Genomic DNA, 20,440 nt, shown 5'->3' on the forward strand with positions numbered 1-20,440 from the left:
ACAGTAGAGGGAGGTACAGTAAGTGCAGTAGGTATACAGTGTATGTATATTTTATTTATATAGCGCTAACAGGTGTACTCAGCACGTTACAGGTTACATTACAGTAGAGGGAGGTACAGTAAGTGCAGTAGGTATACAGTGTATGTATATTATATTTATATAGCGCTAACAGGTGTACTCAGCACTTTACTGGTTACATTACAGTAGAGGGAGGTACAGTAAGTGCAGTAGGTATACAGTGTATGTATATTATATTTATATAGCGCTAACAGGTGCACTCAGCACTTTACTGGTTACATTACAGTAGAGGGAGGTACAGTAAGTGCAGTAGGTATACAGTGTATGTATATTATATTTATATAGCGCTAACAGGTGCACTCAGCACTTTACTGGTTACATTACAGTAGAGGGAGGTACAGTAAGTGCAGTAGGTATACAGTGTATGTATATTTTATTTATATAGCGCTAACAGGTGTACTCAGCACGTTACAGGTTACATTACAGTAGAGGGAGGTACAGTAAGTGCAGTAGGTATACAGTGTATGTATATTATATTTATATAGCGCTAACAGGTGTACTCAGCACTTTACTGGTTACATTACAGTAGAGGGAGGTACAGTAAGTGCAGTAGGTATACAGTGTATGTATATTTTATTTATATTGCACTAACAGGTGTACTCAGCACTTTACATGTTACATTACAGTAGAGGGAGGTACAGTAAGTGCAGTAGGTATACAGTGTATGTATATTATATTTATATAGCGCTAACAGGTGTACTCAGCACTTTACAGGTTACATTACAGTAGAGGGAGGTACAGTAAGTGCAGTAGGTATACAGTGTATGTATATTATATTTATATAGCGCTAATAGGTGTACTCAGCACTTTACAGGTTACATTACAGTAGAGGGAGGTACAGTAGGTATACAGTGTATGTATATTTTATTTATATAGCACTAACAGGTGTACGCAGCACTTTACAGGTTACATTACAGTAGAGGGAGGTACAGTAAGTGCAGTAGGTATACAGTGTATGTATATTATATTTATATAGCGCTAACAGGTGTACTCAGCACTTTACAGGTTACATTACAGTAGAGGGAGGTACAGTAAGTGCAGTAGGTATACAGTGTATGTATATTATATTTATAAAGCGCTAACAGGTGTACTCAGCACTTTACAGGTTACATTACAGTAGAGGGAGGTACAGTAGGTATACAGTGTATGTATATTTTATTTAGATAGCACTAACAGGTGTAAGCAGCACTTTACAGGTTACATTACAGTAGAGGGAGGTACAGTAAGTGCAGTAGGTATACAGTGTATGTATATTATATTTATATAGCGCTAACAGGTGTACTCAGCACTTTACTGGTTACATTACAGTAGAGGGAGGTACAGTAAGTGCAGTAGGTATACAGTGTATGTATATTATATTTATATAACGCTAACAGGTGTACTCAGCACTTTACAGGTTACATTACAGTAGAGGGAGGTACAGTAAGTGCAGTAGGTATACAGTGTATGTATATTATATTTATATAGAGCTAACAGGTGTACTCAGCACTTTACAGGTTACATTACAGTAGAGGGAGGTACAGTAAGTGCAGTAGGTATACAGTGTATGTATATTTTATTTATATAGCGCTAACAGGTGCACTCAGCGCTTTACAGGTTACATTACAGTAGAGGGAGGTACAGTAAGTGCAGTAGGTATACAGTGTATGTATATTATATTTATATAGCGCTAACAGGTGCACTCAGCGCTTTACAGGTTACATTACAGTAGAGGGAGGTACAGTAAGTGCAGTAGGTATACAGTGTATGTATATTATATTTATATAGCGCTAACAGATGTACTCAGCACTTTACAGGTTACATTACAGTAGAGGGAGGTACAGTAAGTGCAGTAGGTATACAGTGTATGTATATTATATTTATATAGCGCTAACAGGTGTACTCAGCACTTTACAGGTTACATTACAGTAGAGGGAGGTACAGTAAGTGCAGTAGGTATACAGTGTATGTATAATATATTTATATAGCGCTAACAGGTGTACTCAGCACATTACAGGTTACATTACAGTAGAGGGAGGTACAGTAAGTGCAGTAGGTATACAGTGTATGTATATTATATTTATATAGCACTAACAGGTGTACTCAGCACCTTACAGGTTACATTACAGTAGAGGGAGGTACAGTAAGTGCAGTAGGTATACAGTGTATGTATATTATATTTATATAGCGCTAACAGGTGTACTCAGCACGTTACAGGTTACATTACAGTAGAGGGAGGTACAGTAAGTGCAGTAGGTATACAGTGTATGTATATTATATTTATATAGCGCTAACAGGTGTACTCAGCACGTTACAGGTTACATTACAGTAGATAGAGGTACAGTAAGTGCAGTTGGTATACAGTGTATGTATATTGTATTTATATAGCGCTAACAGGTGTACTCAGCACGTTACAGGTTACATTACAGTAGAGGGAGGTACAGTAAGTGCAGTAGGTATACAGTGTATGTATATTATATTTATATAGCACTAACAGGTGTACTCAGCACCTTACAGGTTACATTACAGTAGAGGGAGGTACAGTAAGTGCAGTAGGTATACAGTGTATGTATATTATATTTATATAGCGCTAACAGGTGTACTCAGCACGTTACAGGTTACATTACAGTAGAGGGAGGTACAGTAAGTGCAGTAGGTATACAGTGTATGTATATTATATTTATATAGCGCTAACAGGTGTACTCAGCACGTTACAGGTTACATTACAGTAGATAGAGGTACAGTAAGTGCAGTTGGTATACAGTGTATGTATATTGTATTTATATAGCGCTAACAGGTGTACTCAGCACTTTACAGGTTACATTACAGTAGAGGGAGGATCAGTAAGTGCAGTATACAGTGTATGTATATTATATTTATATAGCGCTAACAGGTGTACTCAGCACTTTACAGGTTACATTACAGTAGAGGGAGGTACAGTAAGTGCAGTAGGTATACAGTGTATGTATAATATATTTATATAGCGCTAACAGGTGTACTCAGCACGTTACAGGTTACATTACAGTAGAGGGAGGTACAGTAAGTGCAGTAGGTATACAGTGTATGTATATTATATTTATATAGCACTAACAGGTGTACTCAGCACCTTACAGGTTACATTACAGTAGAGGGAGGTACAGTAAGTGCAGTAGGTATACAGTGTATGTATATTATATTTATATAGCGCTAACAGGTGTACTCAGCACGTTACAGGTTACATTACAGTAGAGGGAGGTACAGTAAGTGCAGTAGGTATACAGTGTATGTATATTATATTTATATAGCGCTAACAGGTGTACTCAGCACGTTACAGGTTACATTACAGTAGATAGAGGTACAGTAAGTGCAGTTGGTATACAGTGTATGTATATTGTATTTATATAGCGCTAACAGGTGCACTCAGCACGTTACAGGTTACATTACAGTAGAGGGAGGTACAGTAAGTGCAGTAGGTATACAGTGTATGTATATTATATTTATATAGCGCTAACAGGTGCACTCAGCGCTTTACAGGTTACATTACAGTAGAGGGAGGTACAGTAAGTGCAGTAGGTATACAGTGTATGTATATTATATTTATATAGCGCTAACAGGTGCACTCAGCGCTTTACAGGTTACATTACAGTAGAGGGAGGTACAGTAAGTGCAGTAGGTATACAGTGTATGTATATTATATTTATATAGCACTAACAGGTGTACTCAGCACTTTACAGGTTACATTACAGTAGAGGGAGGTACAGTAAGTGCAGTAGGTATACAGTGTATGTATATTATATTTATATAGAGCTAACAGGTGCACTCAGCGCTTTACAGGTTACATTACAGTAGATAGAGGTACAGTAAGTGCAGTTGGTATACAGTGTATGTATATTGTATTTATATAGCGCTAACAGGTGTACTCAGCACGTTACAGGTTACATTACAGTAGAGGGAGGTACAGTAAGTGCAGTAGGTATACAGTGTATGTATATTATATTTATATAGCGCTAACAGGTGTACTCAGCGCTTTACAGGTTACATTACAGTAGATAGAGGTACAGTAAGTGCAGTTGGTATACAGTGTATGTATATTTTATTTATATAGCGCTAACAGGTGTACTCAGCACTTTACAGGTTACATTACAGTAGAGGGAGGTACAGTAAGTGCAGTAGGTATACAGTGTATGTATATTGTATTTATATAGCGCTAACAGGTGTACTCAGCACTTTACAGGTTACATTACAGCAGAGGGAGGTACAGTAAGTGCAGTAGGTATACAGTGTATGTATATTATATTTATATAGCGCTAACAGGTGTACTCAGCATGTTACAGGTTACATTACAGTAGAGGGAGGTACAGTAAGTGCAGTAGGTATACAGTGTATGTATATTTTATTTATATAGCGCTAACAGGTGTACTCAGCATTTTACAGGTTACATTACAGTAGAGGGAGGTACAGTAAGTGCAGTAGGTATACAGTGTATGTATATTATATTTATATAGCGCTAACAAGTGTACTCGGCACTTTACAGGTTACATTACAGTAGAGGGAGGTACAGTAAGTGCAGTAGGTATACAGTGTATGTATATTTTATTTATATAGCGCTAACAGGTGTACTCAGCACTTTACAGGTTACATTACAGTAGAGGGAGGTACAGTAAGTGCAGTAGGTATACAGTGTATGTATAATCTATTTATATAGCGCTAACAAGTGTACTCAGCACGTTACAGGTTACATTACAGTAGAGGGAGGTACAGTAAGTGCAGTAGGTATACATTGTATGTATATTATATTTATATAGCGCTAACAAGTGTACTCAGCTCTTTACAGGTTACATTACAGTAGAGGGAGGTACAGTAAGTGCAGTAGGTATACAGTGTATGTATATTATATTTATATAGCGCTAACAGGTGTACTCGGCACTTTACAGGTTACATTACAGTAGAGGGAGGTACAGTAAGTGCAGTAGGTATACAGTGTATGTATATTTTATTTATATAGCGCTAACAGGTGTACTCAGCACTTTACAGGTTACATTACAGTAGAGGGAGGTACAGTAAGTGCAGTAGGTATACAGTGTATGTATAATATATTTATATAGCGCTAACAAGTGTACTCAGCACGTTACAGGTTACATTACTGTAGAGGGAGGTACAGTAAGTGCAGTAGGTATACAGTGTATGTATATTATATTTATATAGCGCTAACAAGTGTACTCAGATCTTTACAGGTTACATTACAGTAGAGGGAGGTACAGTAAGTGCAGTAGGTATACAGTGTATGTATATTATATTTATATAGCGCTAACGGGTGTACTCAGCACTTTACAGGTTACATTACAGTAGAGGGAGGTGCAGTAGGTATACAGTGTATGTATATGTTATTTATATAGCGCTAACAGGTGTACTCAGCACTTTACAGGTTACATTACAGTAGAGGGAGGTACAGTAAGTGCAGTAGGTATACAGTGTATGTATATTTTATTTATATAGCGCTAACAGGTGTACTCAGCACTTTACAGGTTACATTACAGTAGCGGGAGGTACAGTAAGTCCAGCAGATATACAATGTATGTATATTATATTTATATAGCGCTAACAGGTGTACTCAGCACTTTACAGGTTACATTACAGTAGAGGGAGGTACAGTAAGTGCAGTAGGTATACAGTGTATGTATATTATATTTATATAGCGCTAACAGGTGTACTCAGCCCTTTACAGGTTACATTACAGTAGAGGGAGGTACAGTAAGTGCAGTAGGTATACAGTGTATGTATAATATATTTATATAGCGCTAACAGGTGTACTCAGCGCTTTACAGGTTACATTACAGTAGAGGGAGGTACAGTAAGTGCAGTAGGTATACAGTGTATGTATATTATATTTATATAGAGCTAACAGGTGTACTCAGCACTTTACAGGTTACGTTACAGTAGAGGGAGGTACAGTAAGTGCAGTAGGTATACAGAGTATGTATATTTTATTTATATAGCGCTAACAGGTGTACTCAGCACTTTACAGGTTACATTACAGTAGAGGGAGGTACAGTAAGTGCAGTAGGTATACAGTGTATGTATATTATATTTATATAGCGCTAACAGGTCTACTCAGCACGTTACAGGTTACATTATAGTAGAGGGAGGTACAGTAAGTGCAGTAGGTATACAGTGTATGTATAATATATTTATATAGCGCTAACCGGTGTACTCAGCCCTTTACAGGTTACATTACAGTAGAGGGAGGTACAGTAAGTGCAGTAGGTATACAGTGTATGTATATGTTATTTATATAGCGCTAACAGGTGTACTCAGCGCTTTACAGGTTACGTTACAGTAGAGGGAGGTACAGTAAGTGCAGTAGGTATACAGTGTATGTATATATTTATATAGCGCTAACAGGTGCACTCAGCGCTTTACAGGTTACATTACAGTAGAGGGAGGTACAGTAAGTGCAGTAGGTATACAGTGTATGTATATTTTATTTATATAGCGCTAACAGGTGTACTCAGCACTTTACAGGTTACGTTACAGTAGAGGGAGGTACAGTAAGTGCAGTAGGTATACAGTGTATGTATAATATATTTATATAGCGCTAACAGGTGTACTCAGCTCTTTACAGGTTACATTACAGTAGAGGGAGGTACAGTAAGTGCAGTAGGTATACAGTGTATGTATGTTTTATTTATATAGCGCTAACAGGTGTACTCAGCACTTTACAGGTTACATTACAGTAGAGGGAGGTACAGTAAGTGCAGCAGGTATACAGTGTATGTATATTATATTTATATAGTGGTAACACTAGCACTAGTAAGTCTTAGTAAGTCAATATTTAGTATATTCTGACTGGATCTACAGGTGGCTGGTTAGTTCGATATTGCAGTATACTAGATGTTAGTCTGTTTTATACCTGTGTGTTTATAGGGAATGCAGGCAAGATTCAACCTTAAAGGAGAGCTAATTCCTCCACTTTCTGACATCCCAACTCATATGGGCTTACACCATCATGGAGAAGAAGCCGAGGTAAGAGCTTTGTATTTTATCTGGACCTCCCTGACAGTGGAGACGTTATCACTACTCACTACACACACTATATATTACAACGCACTATATATCACTACTCACTACACACTGTATATCACTACACACACTATATATCACTACTCACTACACACACTATATATTACTACGCACTATATATCACTACTCACTACACACACTATATATCACTACTCACTACACACACTATATATTACTACGCACTATATATCACTACTCACTACACACACTATATATCACTACACACTATATATCACTACACACTATATATCACTACTCACTACACACGCTATATATTACTACACACTATATATCACTACTCACTACACACACTATATATTACTACGCACTATATATCACTACTCACTACACACTATATATCACTACTCACTACACACACTATATATCACTACTCACTACACACTATATATCACTACACACTATATATCACTACTCACTACACACGCTATATATCACTACACACACTATCACTTCTCACTACACACTATATAACACTACTCACTACACACTTTCACTACACACTATATATCACTACACACTATATATCACTACACACTATATATCACTACTCACTACACACTATATATCCCTACTCACTATACACACTATATATCACTACTCACTACACACACTATCACTACTCACTACCACTACTCACTACACACACTATATATTACTATGCACTCTATATCACTACACACTGTATATCACTACTCACTACACACACTATATATTGTTATGGTACTTTTTAGCAGTAAACCAAAATGTTTAAATGTCTATCTGTTCCTGTCCAAATCAATAAAATTAAATTGCGTATATACGCTGAAGTAATTAAGTCTGACACACAAGGTTCAGGTTAAAATAACTTCGAGAAAATGTATTGGCAAGTGATTAAAAAGCGGACGCGCAGGCCCTTTTAAGAGACATTTTACGTCATCATTGATTATTAGAATATCAGCAAATAAACATCATTAATTGGATTAATTGTTAAGTGTCGGGATTAGTGTCCACCTATCAATATTGTTAATTGGCTCGAAAACTAAGTGGTTAGTCCCGTGTCCACCCACCAAGAGGTGGGATTGTTCTGGACACGGGTGGGGACAAGGGGGTCTTGAGCGTCATTTTACACGGTCGGTGATCTCAGGCCTCGTGGCCAGGTGCAAGGTCTCTTATGAATAGAACATTTCATTACTACTGTGTTCTCATGGCCTTCAAATTATACTATGTTGCAAGTTTAAGGAAAAGTCAGCAATTCCTGTGTTAATCATGTCTTTATAGAAAATACAGTCTTTGTCTATTGTATTAGATGTGTTGGGAAATTCTGTCATGTAAGGTAGTTTTAAAATGAACAAGTTAGGTTATGAGGACAAAATGGAGGATTGAAGAAGTCAGGTTAGGAGGACAAAATGGAGGATTGTCACAGTATAAAGTTAAAATGGAGTTAGTGCAATAATTCAATACAAGTACAATAAGGATTTTTAATAATCCCACATCAATATCACTGCTCAACACACACTATATATTACTACACTCACTATATATCACTACTCACTATATATCACTACTCACTACACACACTATATATCACTACTCACTACACACACTATATATCACTACACACGCTATATATCAATACACACTATATATCACTACTCACTACACACACTATAAATCACTACACACTATAAATACCACTACTCGCTACACACACGCTGTATATCACTACACACTACACACACGCTGTATATCACTATACACTTTATATTACTACTCACTATATCACTGCTCAATACACACTCCTTCCCTGTAATATCACTACAGATGCTCCCCTCTGTGCTGGACTGCCGAATTTGTTGATTCTCCACACTGGGTGGAGGTGATTACATGTTTTTTATGACGGTTTCCCGTCCCCTGCTGTTTTACAGAGAGCTGGATATTCCCTTCAGGAATTGTTCCATCTCTCCCGAAGCCACTTTATCCAGCAGCGGACTCTGGCGCTTCAGGTCTTGGGTCGCATTGTTCAAAATGTAAGTGAAAGCGAAGCATGTCTAATAACTCTTACACAGCCCTGCAGTCTTTTATTTCTACAAACTCATTCAGTGGGAGATGTACTCTACTAGGAGCATTCTAAGGAACCCACAACCTGACTGGGGTAGATAGGAACAGACTAATCACACTTGTTCTATTCCTGTGATAGGCTAAGGATGGCCGGTTCACCTCAACGTTGGAAGGAAGCGTCCTGCGTCTGCTCCTTGATGCCGGATTCCTCTTTTTACTGCGCTTTTCTATGGACGATACCGTAGATAATGTCATTGCAGCATCAATTCGTGCACTACGGTCTCTGCTGGTGTCACCAGATGATGAGGTGACGATCTGTTTATTACACTAAATTATTATCATTTATATGGATCATGGTTTACCCTTTAATAATCTAAACCGAATATAACTAACTGTAACCTAACCTACACAGTGCATCTAACGTGTGTGGGAGCCTGGAGTGTCCCTTTAATAATATAAACCCACCCAGTACAACTAACTGTAACCTAACCTACACAGTGCATCTAACGTGTGGGAGCCTGGAGTGTCCCTTTAATAATATAAACCCACCCAGTATAACTAACTGTAACCTAACCTACACAGGGCATCTAACGTGTGTGGGAGCCTGGAGTGTCCCTTTAATAATATAAACCCACCCACCATAACTAACTGTAACCTAACCTACACAGTGCATCTAACGTGTGTGGGAGCCTGGAGTGTCCCTTTAATAATATAAACCCACCCAGTATAACTAACTGTAACCTAACCTACACAGTGCATCTAACGTGTGTGGGAGCCTGGAGTGTCCCTTTAATAATATAAACCCACCCGGTATAACTAACTGTAACCTAACCTACACAGTGCATCTAACGTGTGTGGGAGCCGGAGTGTCCCTTTAATAATATAAACCCACCCAGTATAACTAACTGTAACCTAACCTACACAGGGCATCTAACGTGTGTGGGAGCCTGGAGTGTCCCTTTAATAATATAAACCCACCCAGTATAACTAACTGTAACCTAACCTACACAGTGCATCTAACGTGTGTGGGAGCCTGGAGTGTCCCTTTAATAATATAAACCCACCCAGTATAACTAACTGTAAGCTAACCTACACAGTGCATCTAACGTGTGGGAGACTGGAGTGTCCCTTTAATAATATAAACCCACCCAGTATAACTAACTGTAACCTAACCTACACAGTGCACCTAACGTGTGTGGGAGCCTGGAGTGTCCCTTTAATAATGTAAACCCACCCAGTATAACTAACTGTAACCTAACCTACACAGTGCATCTAACGTGTGTGGGAGCCTGGAGTGTTCCTTTAATAATATAAACCCACCCGGTATAACTAACTGTAACCTAACCTACACAGTGCATCTAACGTGTGTGGGAGCCTGGAGTGTCCTTTTAATAATATAAACCCACCCGGTATAACTAACTGTAACCTAACCTACACAGTGCATCTAACGTGTGTGGGAGCCTGGAGTGTCCCTTTAATAATATAAACCCACCCAGTATAACTAACTGTAACCTAACCTACACAGTGCACCTAACGTGTGTGGGAGCCTGGAGTGTCTCTTTAATAATATAAACCCTCCCAGTATAACTAACTGTAACCTAACCTACACAGTGCATCTAACGTGTGTGGGAGCCTGGAGTGTCCCTTTTAATAATATAAACCCTCCCAGTATAACTAACTGTAACCTAACCTACACAGTGCACCTAACATGTGGGAGACTGGAGTGTCCCTTTAATAATATAAACCCACCCAGTATAACTAACTGTAACCTAACCTACACAGTGCATCTAACGTGTGTGAGCCTGCAGTGTCCCTTTAATAATATAAACACTCCCAGTATAACTAACTATAACCTAACCTACACAGTGCATCTAACGTGTGTGGGAGCCTGGAGTGTCCCTTTAATAATATAAACCCACCCAGTATAACTGTAACCTAACCTACACAGTGCATCTAACGTGTGTGGGAGCCTGGAGTGTCCCTTTAATAATATAAACCCACCCAGTATAACTAACTGTAACCTAACCTACACAGTGTACCTAACGTGTGTGGGAGCCTGGAGTGTCCCTTTAATAATATAAACCCACCCAGTATAACTAACTGTAACCTAACCTACACAGTGTACCTAACGTGTGTGGGAGCCTGGAGTGTCCCTTTAATAATATAAACCCACCCAGTATTACTAACTGTAACCTAACCTACACAGTGTATCCAACGTGTGTGGGAGCCTGGAGTGTCCCTTTAATAATATAAACCCACCCAGTATAACTAACTGTAACCTAACCTACACAGTGCATCTAACGTGTGTGGGAGCCTGGAGTGTCCCTTTAATAATATAAACCCACCCAGTATAACTAACTGTAACCTAACCTACACAGTGCACCTAACGTGTGTGGGAGCCTGGAGTGTCCCTTTAATAATAATATAAACCCTCCCCAGTATAACTAACTGTAACCTAACCTACACAGTGCATCTAACGTGTGTGGGAGCCTGGAGTGTCCCTTTAATAATATAAACCCACCCAGTATAACTGTAACCTAACCTACACAGTGCACCTAACGTGTGTGGGAGCCTGGAGTGTCCCTTTATTAATATAAACCCACCCAGTATAACTAACTGTAACCTAACCTACACAGTGCATCTAACGTGTGTGGGAGCCTGGAGTGTCCCTTTAATAATAATATAAACCCACCCAGTATAACTAACTGTAACCTATCCTACACAGTGCACCTAATGTGTGTGGGAGCCTGGAGTGTACCTTTAATAATATAAACCCACCCAATATAACTGTAACCTAACCTACACAGTGCATCTAACGTGTGTGGGAGCCTGGAGTGTCCCTTTAATAATATAAACCCACCCAGTATAACTAACTGTAAGCTAACCTACACAGTGCATCTAACGTGTGGGAGACTGGAGTGTCCCTTTAATAATATAAACCCACCCAGTATAACTAACTGTAACCTAACCTACACAGTGCACCTAACGTGTGTGGGAGCCTGGAGTGTCCCTTTAATAATGTAAACCCACCCAGTATAACTAACTGTAACCTAACCTACACAGTGCATCTAACGTGTGTGGGAGCCTGGAGTGTTCCTTTAATAATATAAACCCACCCGGTATAACTAACTGTAACCTAACCTACACAGTGCATCTAACGTGTGTGGGAGCCTGGAGTGTCCTTTTAATAATATAAACCCACCCGGTATAACTAACTGTAACCTAACCTACACAGTGCATCTAACGTGTGTAGGAGCCTGGAGTGTCCCTTTAATAATATAAACCCACCCAGTATAACTAACTGTAACCTAACCTACACAGTGCACCTAACGTGTGTGGGAGCCTGGAGTGTCCCTTTAATAATAATATAAACCCTCCCCAGTATAACTAACTGTAACCTAACCTACACAGTGCATCTAACGTGTGTGGGATCCTGGAGTGTCCCTTTAATAATATAAACCCACCCAGTATAACTGTAACCTAACCTACACAGTGCACCTAACGTGTGTGGGAGCCTGGAGTGTCCCTTTATTAATATAAACCCACCCAGTATAACTAACTGTAACCTAACCTACACAGTGCATCTAACGTGTGTGGGAGCCTGGAGTGTCCCTTTAATAATATAAACCCACCCAGTATAACTGTAACCTAACCTACACAGTGCACCTAACGTGTGTGGGAGCCTGGAGTGTCCCTTTATTAATATAAACCCACCCAGTATAACTAACTGTAACCTAACCTACACAGTGCATCTAACGTGTGTGGGAGCCTGGAGTGTCCCTTTAATAATATAAACCCACCCAGTATAACTAACTGTAACCTAACCTACACAGTGCACCTAATGTGTGTGGGAGCCTGGAGTGTCCCTTTAATAATATACACCCACCCAGTATAGCTAACTGTAACCTAACCTACACAGTGCATCTAACGTGTGTGGGAGCCTGGAGTGTCCCTTTAATAATATAAACCCACCCAGTATAACTAACTGTAACCTAACCTACACAGTGCACCTAATGTGTGTGGGAGCCTGGAGTGTCCCTTTAATAATATACACCCACCCAGTATAACTAACTGTAACCTAACCTACACAGTGCACCTAACGTGTGTGGGAGCCTGGAGTGTCCCTTTAATAATATAAACCCACCCAGTATAACTAACTGTAACCTAACCTACACAGTGCATCTAACGTGTGTGGGAGTCTGGAGTGTCCCATTAATAATATAAACCCACCCAGTATAACTAACTGTAACCTAACCTACACAGTGCATCTAACGTGTGTGGGAGCCTGGAGTGTCCCTTTAATAACATAAACCCACCCAGTATAGCTAACTGTAACCTAACCTACACAGTGCACCTAACGTGTGTGGGAGCCTGGAGTGTCCCATTAATAATATAAACCCACCCAGTATAACTAACTGTAACCTAACCTACACAGTGCATCTAACGTGTGTGGGAGCCTGGAGTGTCCCATTAATAATATAAACCCACCCAGTATAACTGTAACCTAACCTACACAGTGCATCTAACGTGTGTGGGAGCCTGGAGTGTCCCTTTAATAATATAAACCCACCCAGTATAGCTAACTGTAACCTAACCTACACAGTGCACCTAACGTGTGTGGGAGCCTGGAGTGTCCCATTAATAATATAAACCCACCCAGTGTAACTAACTGTAACCTAACCTACACAGTGCATCTAACGTGTGTGGGAGCCTGGAGTGTCCCATTAATAATATAAACCCACCCAGTATAACTAACTGTAACCTAACCTACACAGTGCATCTAACGTGTGTGGGAGCCTGGAGTGTCCCTTTAATAATATAAACCCACCCAGTATAACTAACTGTAACCTAACCTACACAGTGCATCTAACGTGTGTGGGAGCCTGGAGTGTCCCATTAATAATATAAACCCACCCGGTATAACTAACTGTAACCTAACCTACACAGTGCATCTAACGTGTGTGGGAGCCTGGAGTGTCCCTTTAATAATATAAACCCACCCAGTATAACTAACTGTAACCTAACCTACACAGTGCATCTAACGTGTGTGGGAGCCTGGAGTGTCCCTTTAATAATATAAACCCACCCAGTATAACTAACTGTAACCTAACCTACACAGTGCATCTAACGTGTGTGGGAGCCTGGAGTGTCCCTTTAATAATATTATCCCACCCAGTATAACTAACTGTAACCTAACCTACACAGTACATCTAACGTGTGTGGGAGCCTGGAGTGTCCCTTTAATAATATTATCCCACCCAGTATAACTAACTGTAACCTAACCTACACAGTGCATCTAACGTGTGTGGGAGCCTGGAGTGTCCCTTTAATAATATAAACCCACCCAGTATACCTAACTGTAACCTAACCTACACAGTGCATCTAACGTGTGTGGGAGCCTGGAGTGTCCCTTTAATAATATTATCCCACCCAGTATAACTAACTGTAACCTAACCTACACAGTGCATCTAACGTGTGTGGGAGCCTGGAGTGTCCCTTTAATAATATAAACCCACCCAGTATACCTAACTGTAACCTAACCTACACAGTGCATCTAACGTGTGTGGGAGCCTGGAGTGTCCCTTTAATAATATAAACCCACCAAGTATAACTAACTGTAACCTAACCTACACAGTGCATCTAACGTGTGTGGGAGCCTGGAGTGTCCCTTTAATAATATAAACCCACCCAGTATAACTGTAACCTAACCTACACAGTGCATCTAACGTGTGTGGGAGCCTGGAGTGTCCCTTTAATAATATAAACCCACCCAGTATAACTAACTGTAACCTAACCTACACAGTACATCTAACGTGTGTGGGAGCCTGGAGTGTCCCTTTAATAATATTATCCCACCCAGTATAACTAACTGTAACCTAACCTACACAGTGCATCTAACGTGTGTGGGAGCCTGGAGTGTCCCTTTAATAATATAAACCCACCCAGTATACCTAACTGTAACCTAACCTACACAGTGCATCTAACGTGTGTGGGAGCCTGGAGTGTCCCTTTAATAATATAAACCCACCAAGTATAACTAACTGTAACCTAACCTACACAGTGCATCTAACGTGTGTGGGAGCCTGGAGTGTCCCTTTAATAATATAAACCCACCCAGTATAACTGTAACCTAACCTACACAGTGCATCTAACGTGTGTGGGAGCCTGGAGTGTCCCTTTAATAATATAAACCCACCCAGTATAACTAACTGTAACCTAACCTACACAGTGCCTCTAACGTGTGTGGGAGCCTGGAGTGTCCCTTTAATAATATAAACCCACCCAGTATAACTAACTGTAACCTAACCTACACAGTGCATCTAACGTGTGTGGGAGCCTGGAGTGTCCCTTTAATAATATAAACCCACCCAGTATAACTAACTGTAACCTAACCTACACAGTGCACCTAACGTGTGTGGGAGCCTGGAGTGTCCCTTTAATAATATAAACCCACCCAGTATAACTAACTGTAACCTAACCTACACAGTGCACCTAACGTGTGTGGGAGCCTGGAGTGTCCCTTTAATAATATAAACCCACCCAGTATAACTAACTGTAACCTAACCTACACAGTGCACCTAACGTGTGTGGGAGCCTGGAGTGTCCCTTTAATAATATAAACCCACCAAGTATAACTAACTGTAACCTAACCTACACAGTGCATCTAACGTGTGTGGGAGCCTGGAGTGTCCCTTTAATAATATAAACCCACCCAGTATAACTGTAACCTAACCTACACAGTGCATCTAACGTGTGTGGGAGCCTGGAGTGTCCCTTTAATAATATAAACCCACCCAGTATAACTAACTGTAACCTAACCTACACAGTACATCTAACGTGTGTGGGAGCCTGGAGTGTCCCTTTAATAATATTATCCCACCCAGTATAACTAACTGTAACCTAACCTACACAGTGCATCTAACGTGTGTGGGAGCCTGGAGTGTCCCTTTAATAATATAAACCCACCCAGTATACCTAACTGTAACCTAACCTACACAGTGCATCTAACGTGTGTGGGAGCCTGGAGTGTCCCTTTAATAATATAAACCCACCAAGTATAACTAACTGTAACCTAACCTACACAGTGCATCTAACGTGTGTGGGAGCCTGGAGTGTCCCTTTAATAATATAAACCCACCCAGTATAACTGTAACCTAACCTACACAGTGCATCTAACGTGTGTGGGAGCCTGGAGTGTCCCTTTAATAATATAAACCCACCCAGTATAACTAACTGTAACCTAACCTACACAGTGCCTCTAACGTGTGTGGGAGCCTGGAGTGTCCCTTTAATAATATAAACCCACCCAGTATAACTAACTGTAACCTAACCTACACAGTGCATCTAACGTGTGTGGGAGCCTGGAGTGTCCCTTTAATAATATACACCCACCCAGTATAACTAACTGTAACCTAACCTACACAGCGCATCTAACGTGTGTGGGAGCCTGGAGTGTCCCTTTATTAATATAAACCCACCCAGTATAACTAACTGTAACCTAACCTACACAGTGCACCTAACGTGTGTGGGAGCCTGGAGTGACCCTTTAATAATATAAACCCACCCAGTATAACTAACTGTAACCTAACCTACACAGCGCATCTAACGTGTGTGGGAGCCTGGAGTGTCCCTTTAATAATATAAACCCACCCAGTATAACTAACTGTAACCTAACCTACACAGTGCCTCTAACGTGTGTGGGAGCCTGGAGTGTCCCTTTAATAATATAAACCCACCCAGTATAACTAACTGTAACCTAACCTACACAGTGCATCTAACGTGTGTGGGAGCCTGGAGTGTCCCTTTAATAATATACACCCACCCAGTATAACTAACTGTAACCTAACCTACACAGTGCATCTAACGTGTGTGGGAGCCTGGAGTGTCCCTTTATTAATATAAACCCACCCAGTATAACTAACTGTAACCTAACCTACACAGTGCATCTAACGTGTGTGGGAGCCTGGAGTGTCCCTTTAATAATATAAACCCACCCAGTATAACTAACTGTAACCTAACCTACACAGCGCATCTAACGTGTGTGGGAGCCTGGAGTGTCCCTTTAATAATATAAACCCACCCAGTATAACTAACTGTAACCTAACCTACACAGTGCATCTAACGTGTGTGGGAGCCTGGAGTGTCCCTTTAATAATATAAACCCACCCAGTATAACTAACTGTAACCTAACCTACACAGTGCACCTAACGTGTGTGGGAGCCTGGAGTGTCCCTATAATAATATAAACCCACCCAGTATAACTGTAACCTAACCTACACAGTGCATCTAACGTGTGTGGGAGCCTGGAGTGTCCCTTTAATAATATAAACCCACCCAGTATAACTAACTGTAACCTAACCAACACAGTGCACCTAACGTGTGTGGGAGCCTGGAGTGTCCCTTTAATAATATAAACCCACCCAGTATAACTGTAACCTAACCTACACAGTGCATCTAATGTGTGTGGGAGCCTGGAGTGTCCCTTTAATAATATAAACCCACCCAGTATAACTAACTGTAACCTTACCTACACAGTGCATCTAACGTGTGTGGGAGCCTGGAGTGTCCCTTTAATGATATAAACCCACCCAGTATAACTAACTGTAACCTAACCTACACAGTGCACCTAACGTGTGTGGGAGCCTGGAGTGTCCCTTTAATAATATAAACCCACCCGGTATAACTAACTGTAACCTAACCTACACAGTGCACCTAACGTGTGTGGGAGCCTGGAGTGTCCCTTTAATAATATAAACCCACCCGGTATAACTAACTGTAACCTAACCTACACAGTGCACCTAACGTGTGTGGGAGCCTGGAGTGTCCCTTTAATAATATAAACCCACCCAGTATAACTAACTGTAACCTAACCTACACAGTGCATCTAACGTGTGTGGGAGCCTGGAGTGTCAATTTAATAATATAAACCCACCCAGTATAACTAACTGTAACCTAACCTACACAGTGCATCTAACGTGTGTGGGAGCCTGGAGTGTCCCTTTAATAATATAAACCCACCCAGTATAACTAACTGTAACCTAACCTACACAGTGCACCTAACGTGTGTGGGAGCCTGGAGTGTCCCTTTATTAATATAAACCCACCCAGTATAACTAACTGTAACCTAACCTACACAGTGCATCTAACGTGTGTGGGAGCCTGGAGTGTCCCTTTAATAATATAAACCCACCCAGTATTACTAACTGTAACCTAACCTAAACAGTGCATCTAACGTGTGTGGGAGCCTGGAGTGTCCCTTTAATAATATAAACCCACTCAGTATAACTGTAACCTAACCTACACAGTGCATCTAACGTGTGTGGGAGCCTGGAGTGTCCCTTTATTAATATAAACCCACCCAGTATAACTAACTGTAACCTAACCTACACAGTGCATCTAACGTGTGTGGGAGCCTGGAGTGTCCCTTTAATAATATAAACCCACCCAGTATAACTAACTGTAACCTAACCTACACAGTGCATCTAACGTGTGTGGGAGCCTGGAGTGTCCCTTTAATAATATAAACCCACCCAGTATAACTAACTGTAACCTAACCTACACAGTGCATCTAACGTGTGGGAGCCTGGAGTGTCCCTTTAATAATATAAACCCACCCAGTATAACTAACTGTAACCTAACCTACACAGTGCATCTAACGTGTGTGGGAGCCTGGAGTGTCCCATTAATAATATAAACCCACCCGGTATAACTAACTGTAACCTAACCTACACAGTGCATCTAATGTGTGTGGGAGCCTGGAGTGTCCCATTAATAATATAAACCCACCCAGTATAACTAACTGTAACCTAACCTACACAGTGCGCCTAACGTGTGTGGGAGCCTGGAGTGTCCCTTTAATAATATAAACCCATCCAGTATAACTGTAACCTAACCTACACAGTGCATCTAACGTGTGTGGGAGCCTGGAGTGTCCCTTTAATAATATAAACCCACCCAGTATAACTAACTGTAACCTAACCTACACAGTGCATCTAACGTGTGTGGGAGCCTGGAGTGTCCCTTTAATAATATAAACCCACCCAGTATAACTGTAACCTAACCTACACAGTGCACCTAACGTGTGTGGGAGCCTGGAGTGTCCCTTTAATAATATAAACCCACCCAGTATAACTAACTGTAACCTAACCTACACAGTGCATCTAACGTGTGTGGGAGCCTGGAGTGTCCCTTTAATAATATAAACCCACCCAGTATAACTGTAACCTAACCTACACAGTGCATCTAACGTGTGTGGGAGCCTGGAGTGTCCCTTTAATAATATAAACCCACCCAGTATAACTAACTGTAACCTAACCTACACAGTGCCTCTAACGTGTGTGGGAGCCTGGAGTGTCCCTTTAATAATATAAACCCACCCAGTATAACTAACTGTAACCTAACCTACACAGTGCATCTAACGTGTGTGGGAGCCTGGAGTGTCCCTTTAATAATATACACCCACCCAGTATAACTAACTGTAACCTAACCTACACAGCGCATCTAACGTGTGTGGGAGCCTGGAGTGTCCCTTTATTAATATAAACCCACCCAGTATAACTAACTGTAACCTAACCTACACAGTGCACCTAACGTGTGTGGGAGCCTGGAGTGACCCTTTAATAATATAAACCCACCCAGTATAACTAACTGTAACCTAACCTACACAGCGCATCTAACGTGTGTGGGAGCCTGGAGTGTCCCTTTAATAATATAAACCCACCCAGTATAACTAACTGTAACCTAACCTACACAGTGCCTCTAACGTGTGTGGGAGCCTGGAGTGTCCCTTTAATAATATAAACCCACCCAGTATAACTAACTGTAACCTAACCTACACAGTGCATCTAACGTGTGTGGGAGCCTGGAGTGTCCCTTTAATAATATACACCCACCCAGTATAACTAACTGTAACCTAACCTACACAGTGCATCTAACGTGTGTGGGAGCCTGGAGTGTCCCTTTATTAATATAAACCCACCCAGTATAACTAACTGTAACCTAACCTACACAGTGCATCTAACGTGTGTGGGAGCCTGGAGTGTCCCTTTAATAATATAAACCCACCCAGTATAACTAACTGTAACCTAACCTACACAGCGCATCTAACGTGTGTGGGAGCCTGGAGTGTCCCTTTAATAATATAAACCCACCCAGTATAACTAACTGTAACCTAACCTACACAGTGCATCTAACGTGTGTGGGAGCCTGGAGTGTCCCTTTAATAATATAAACCCACCCAGTATAACTAACTGTAACCTAACCTACA

At 40.6% G+C, this 20,440-nt stretch overlaps 1 protein-coding gene across 1 annotated transcript in view; it reads left to right on the forward strand.

Moving 5' to 3' along the window:
* The window catches only part of RPAP1 (RNA polymerase II associated protein 1), a 79,531-nt gene that overhangs the window by 33,627 nt on the left and 25,464 nt on the right, over positions 1-20,440 (forward strand). The window contains exons 9-11 of the mRNA XM_063439956.1: positions 6,961-7,059; positions 9,042-9,143; positions 9,314-9,481. Of these exons, the coding sequence (XP_063296026.1) occupies positions 6,961-7,059; positions 9,042-9,143; positions 9,314-9,481 (369 nt within the window). The remainder of the gene's footprint in view (positions 1-6,960; positions 7,060-9,041; positions 9,144-9,313; positions 9,482-20,440) is intronic.

This window comes from Pelobates fuscus, chromosome 13 (genome assembly GCF_036172605.1).
Source record: "Pelobates fuscus isolate aPelFus1 chromosome 13, aPelFus1.pri, whole genome shotgun sequence".
Taxonomy (NCBI): domain Eukaryota; kingdom Metazoa; phylum Chordata; class Amphibia; order Anura; family Pelobatidae; genus Pelobates; species Pelobates fuscus.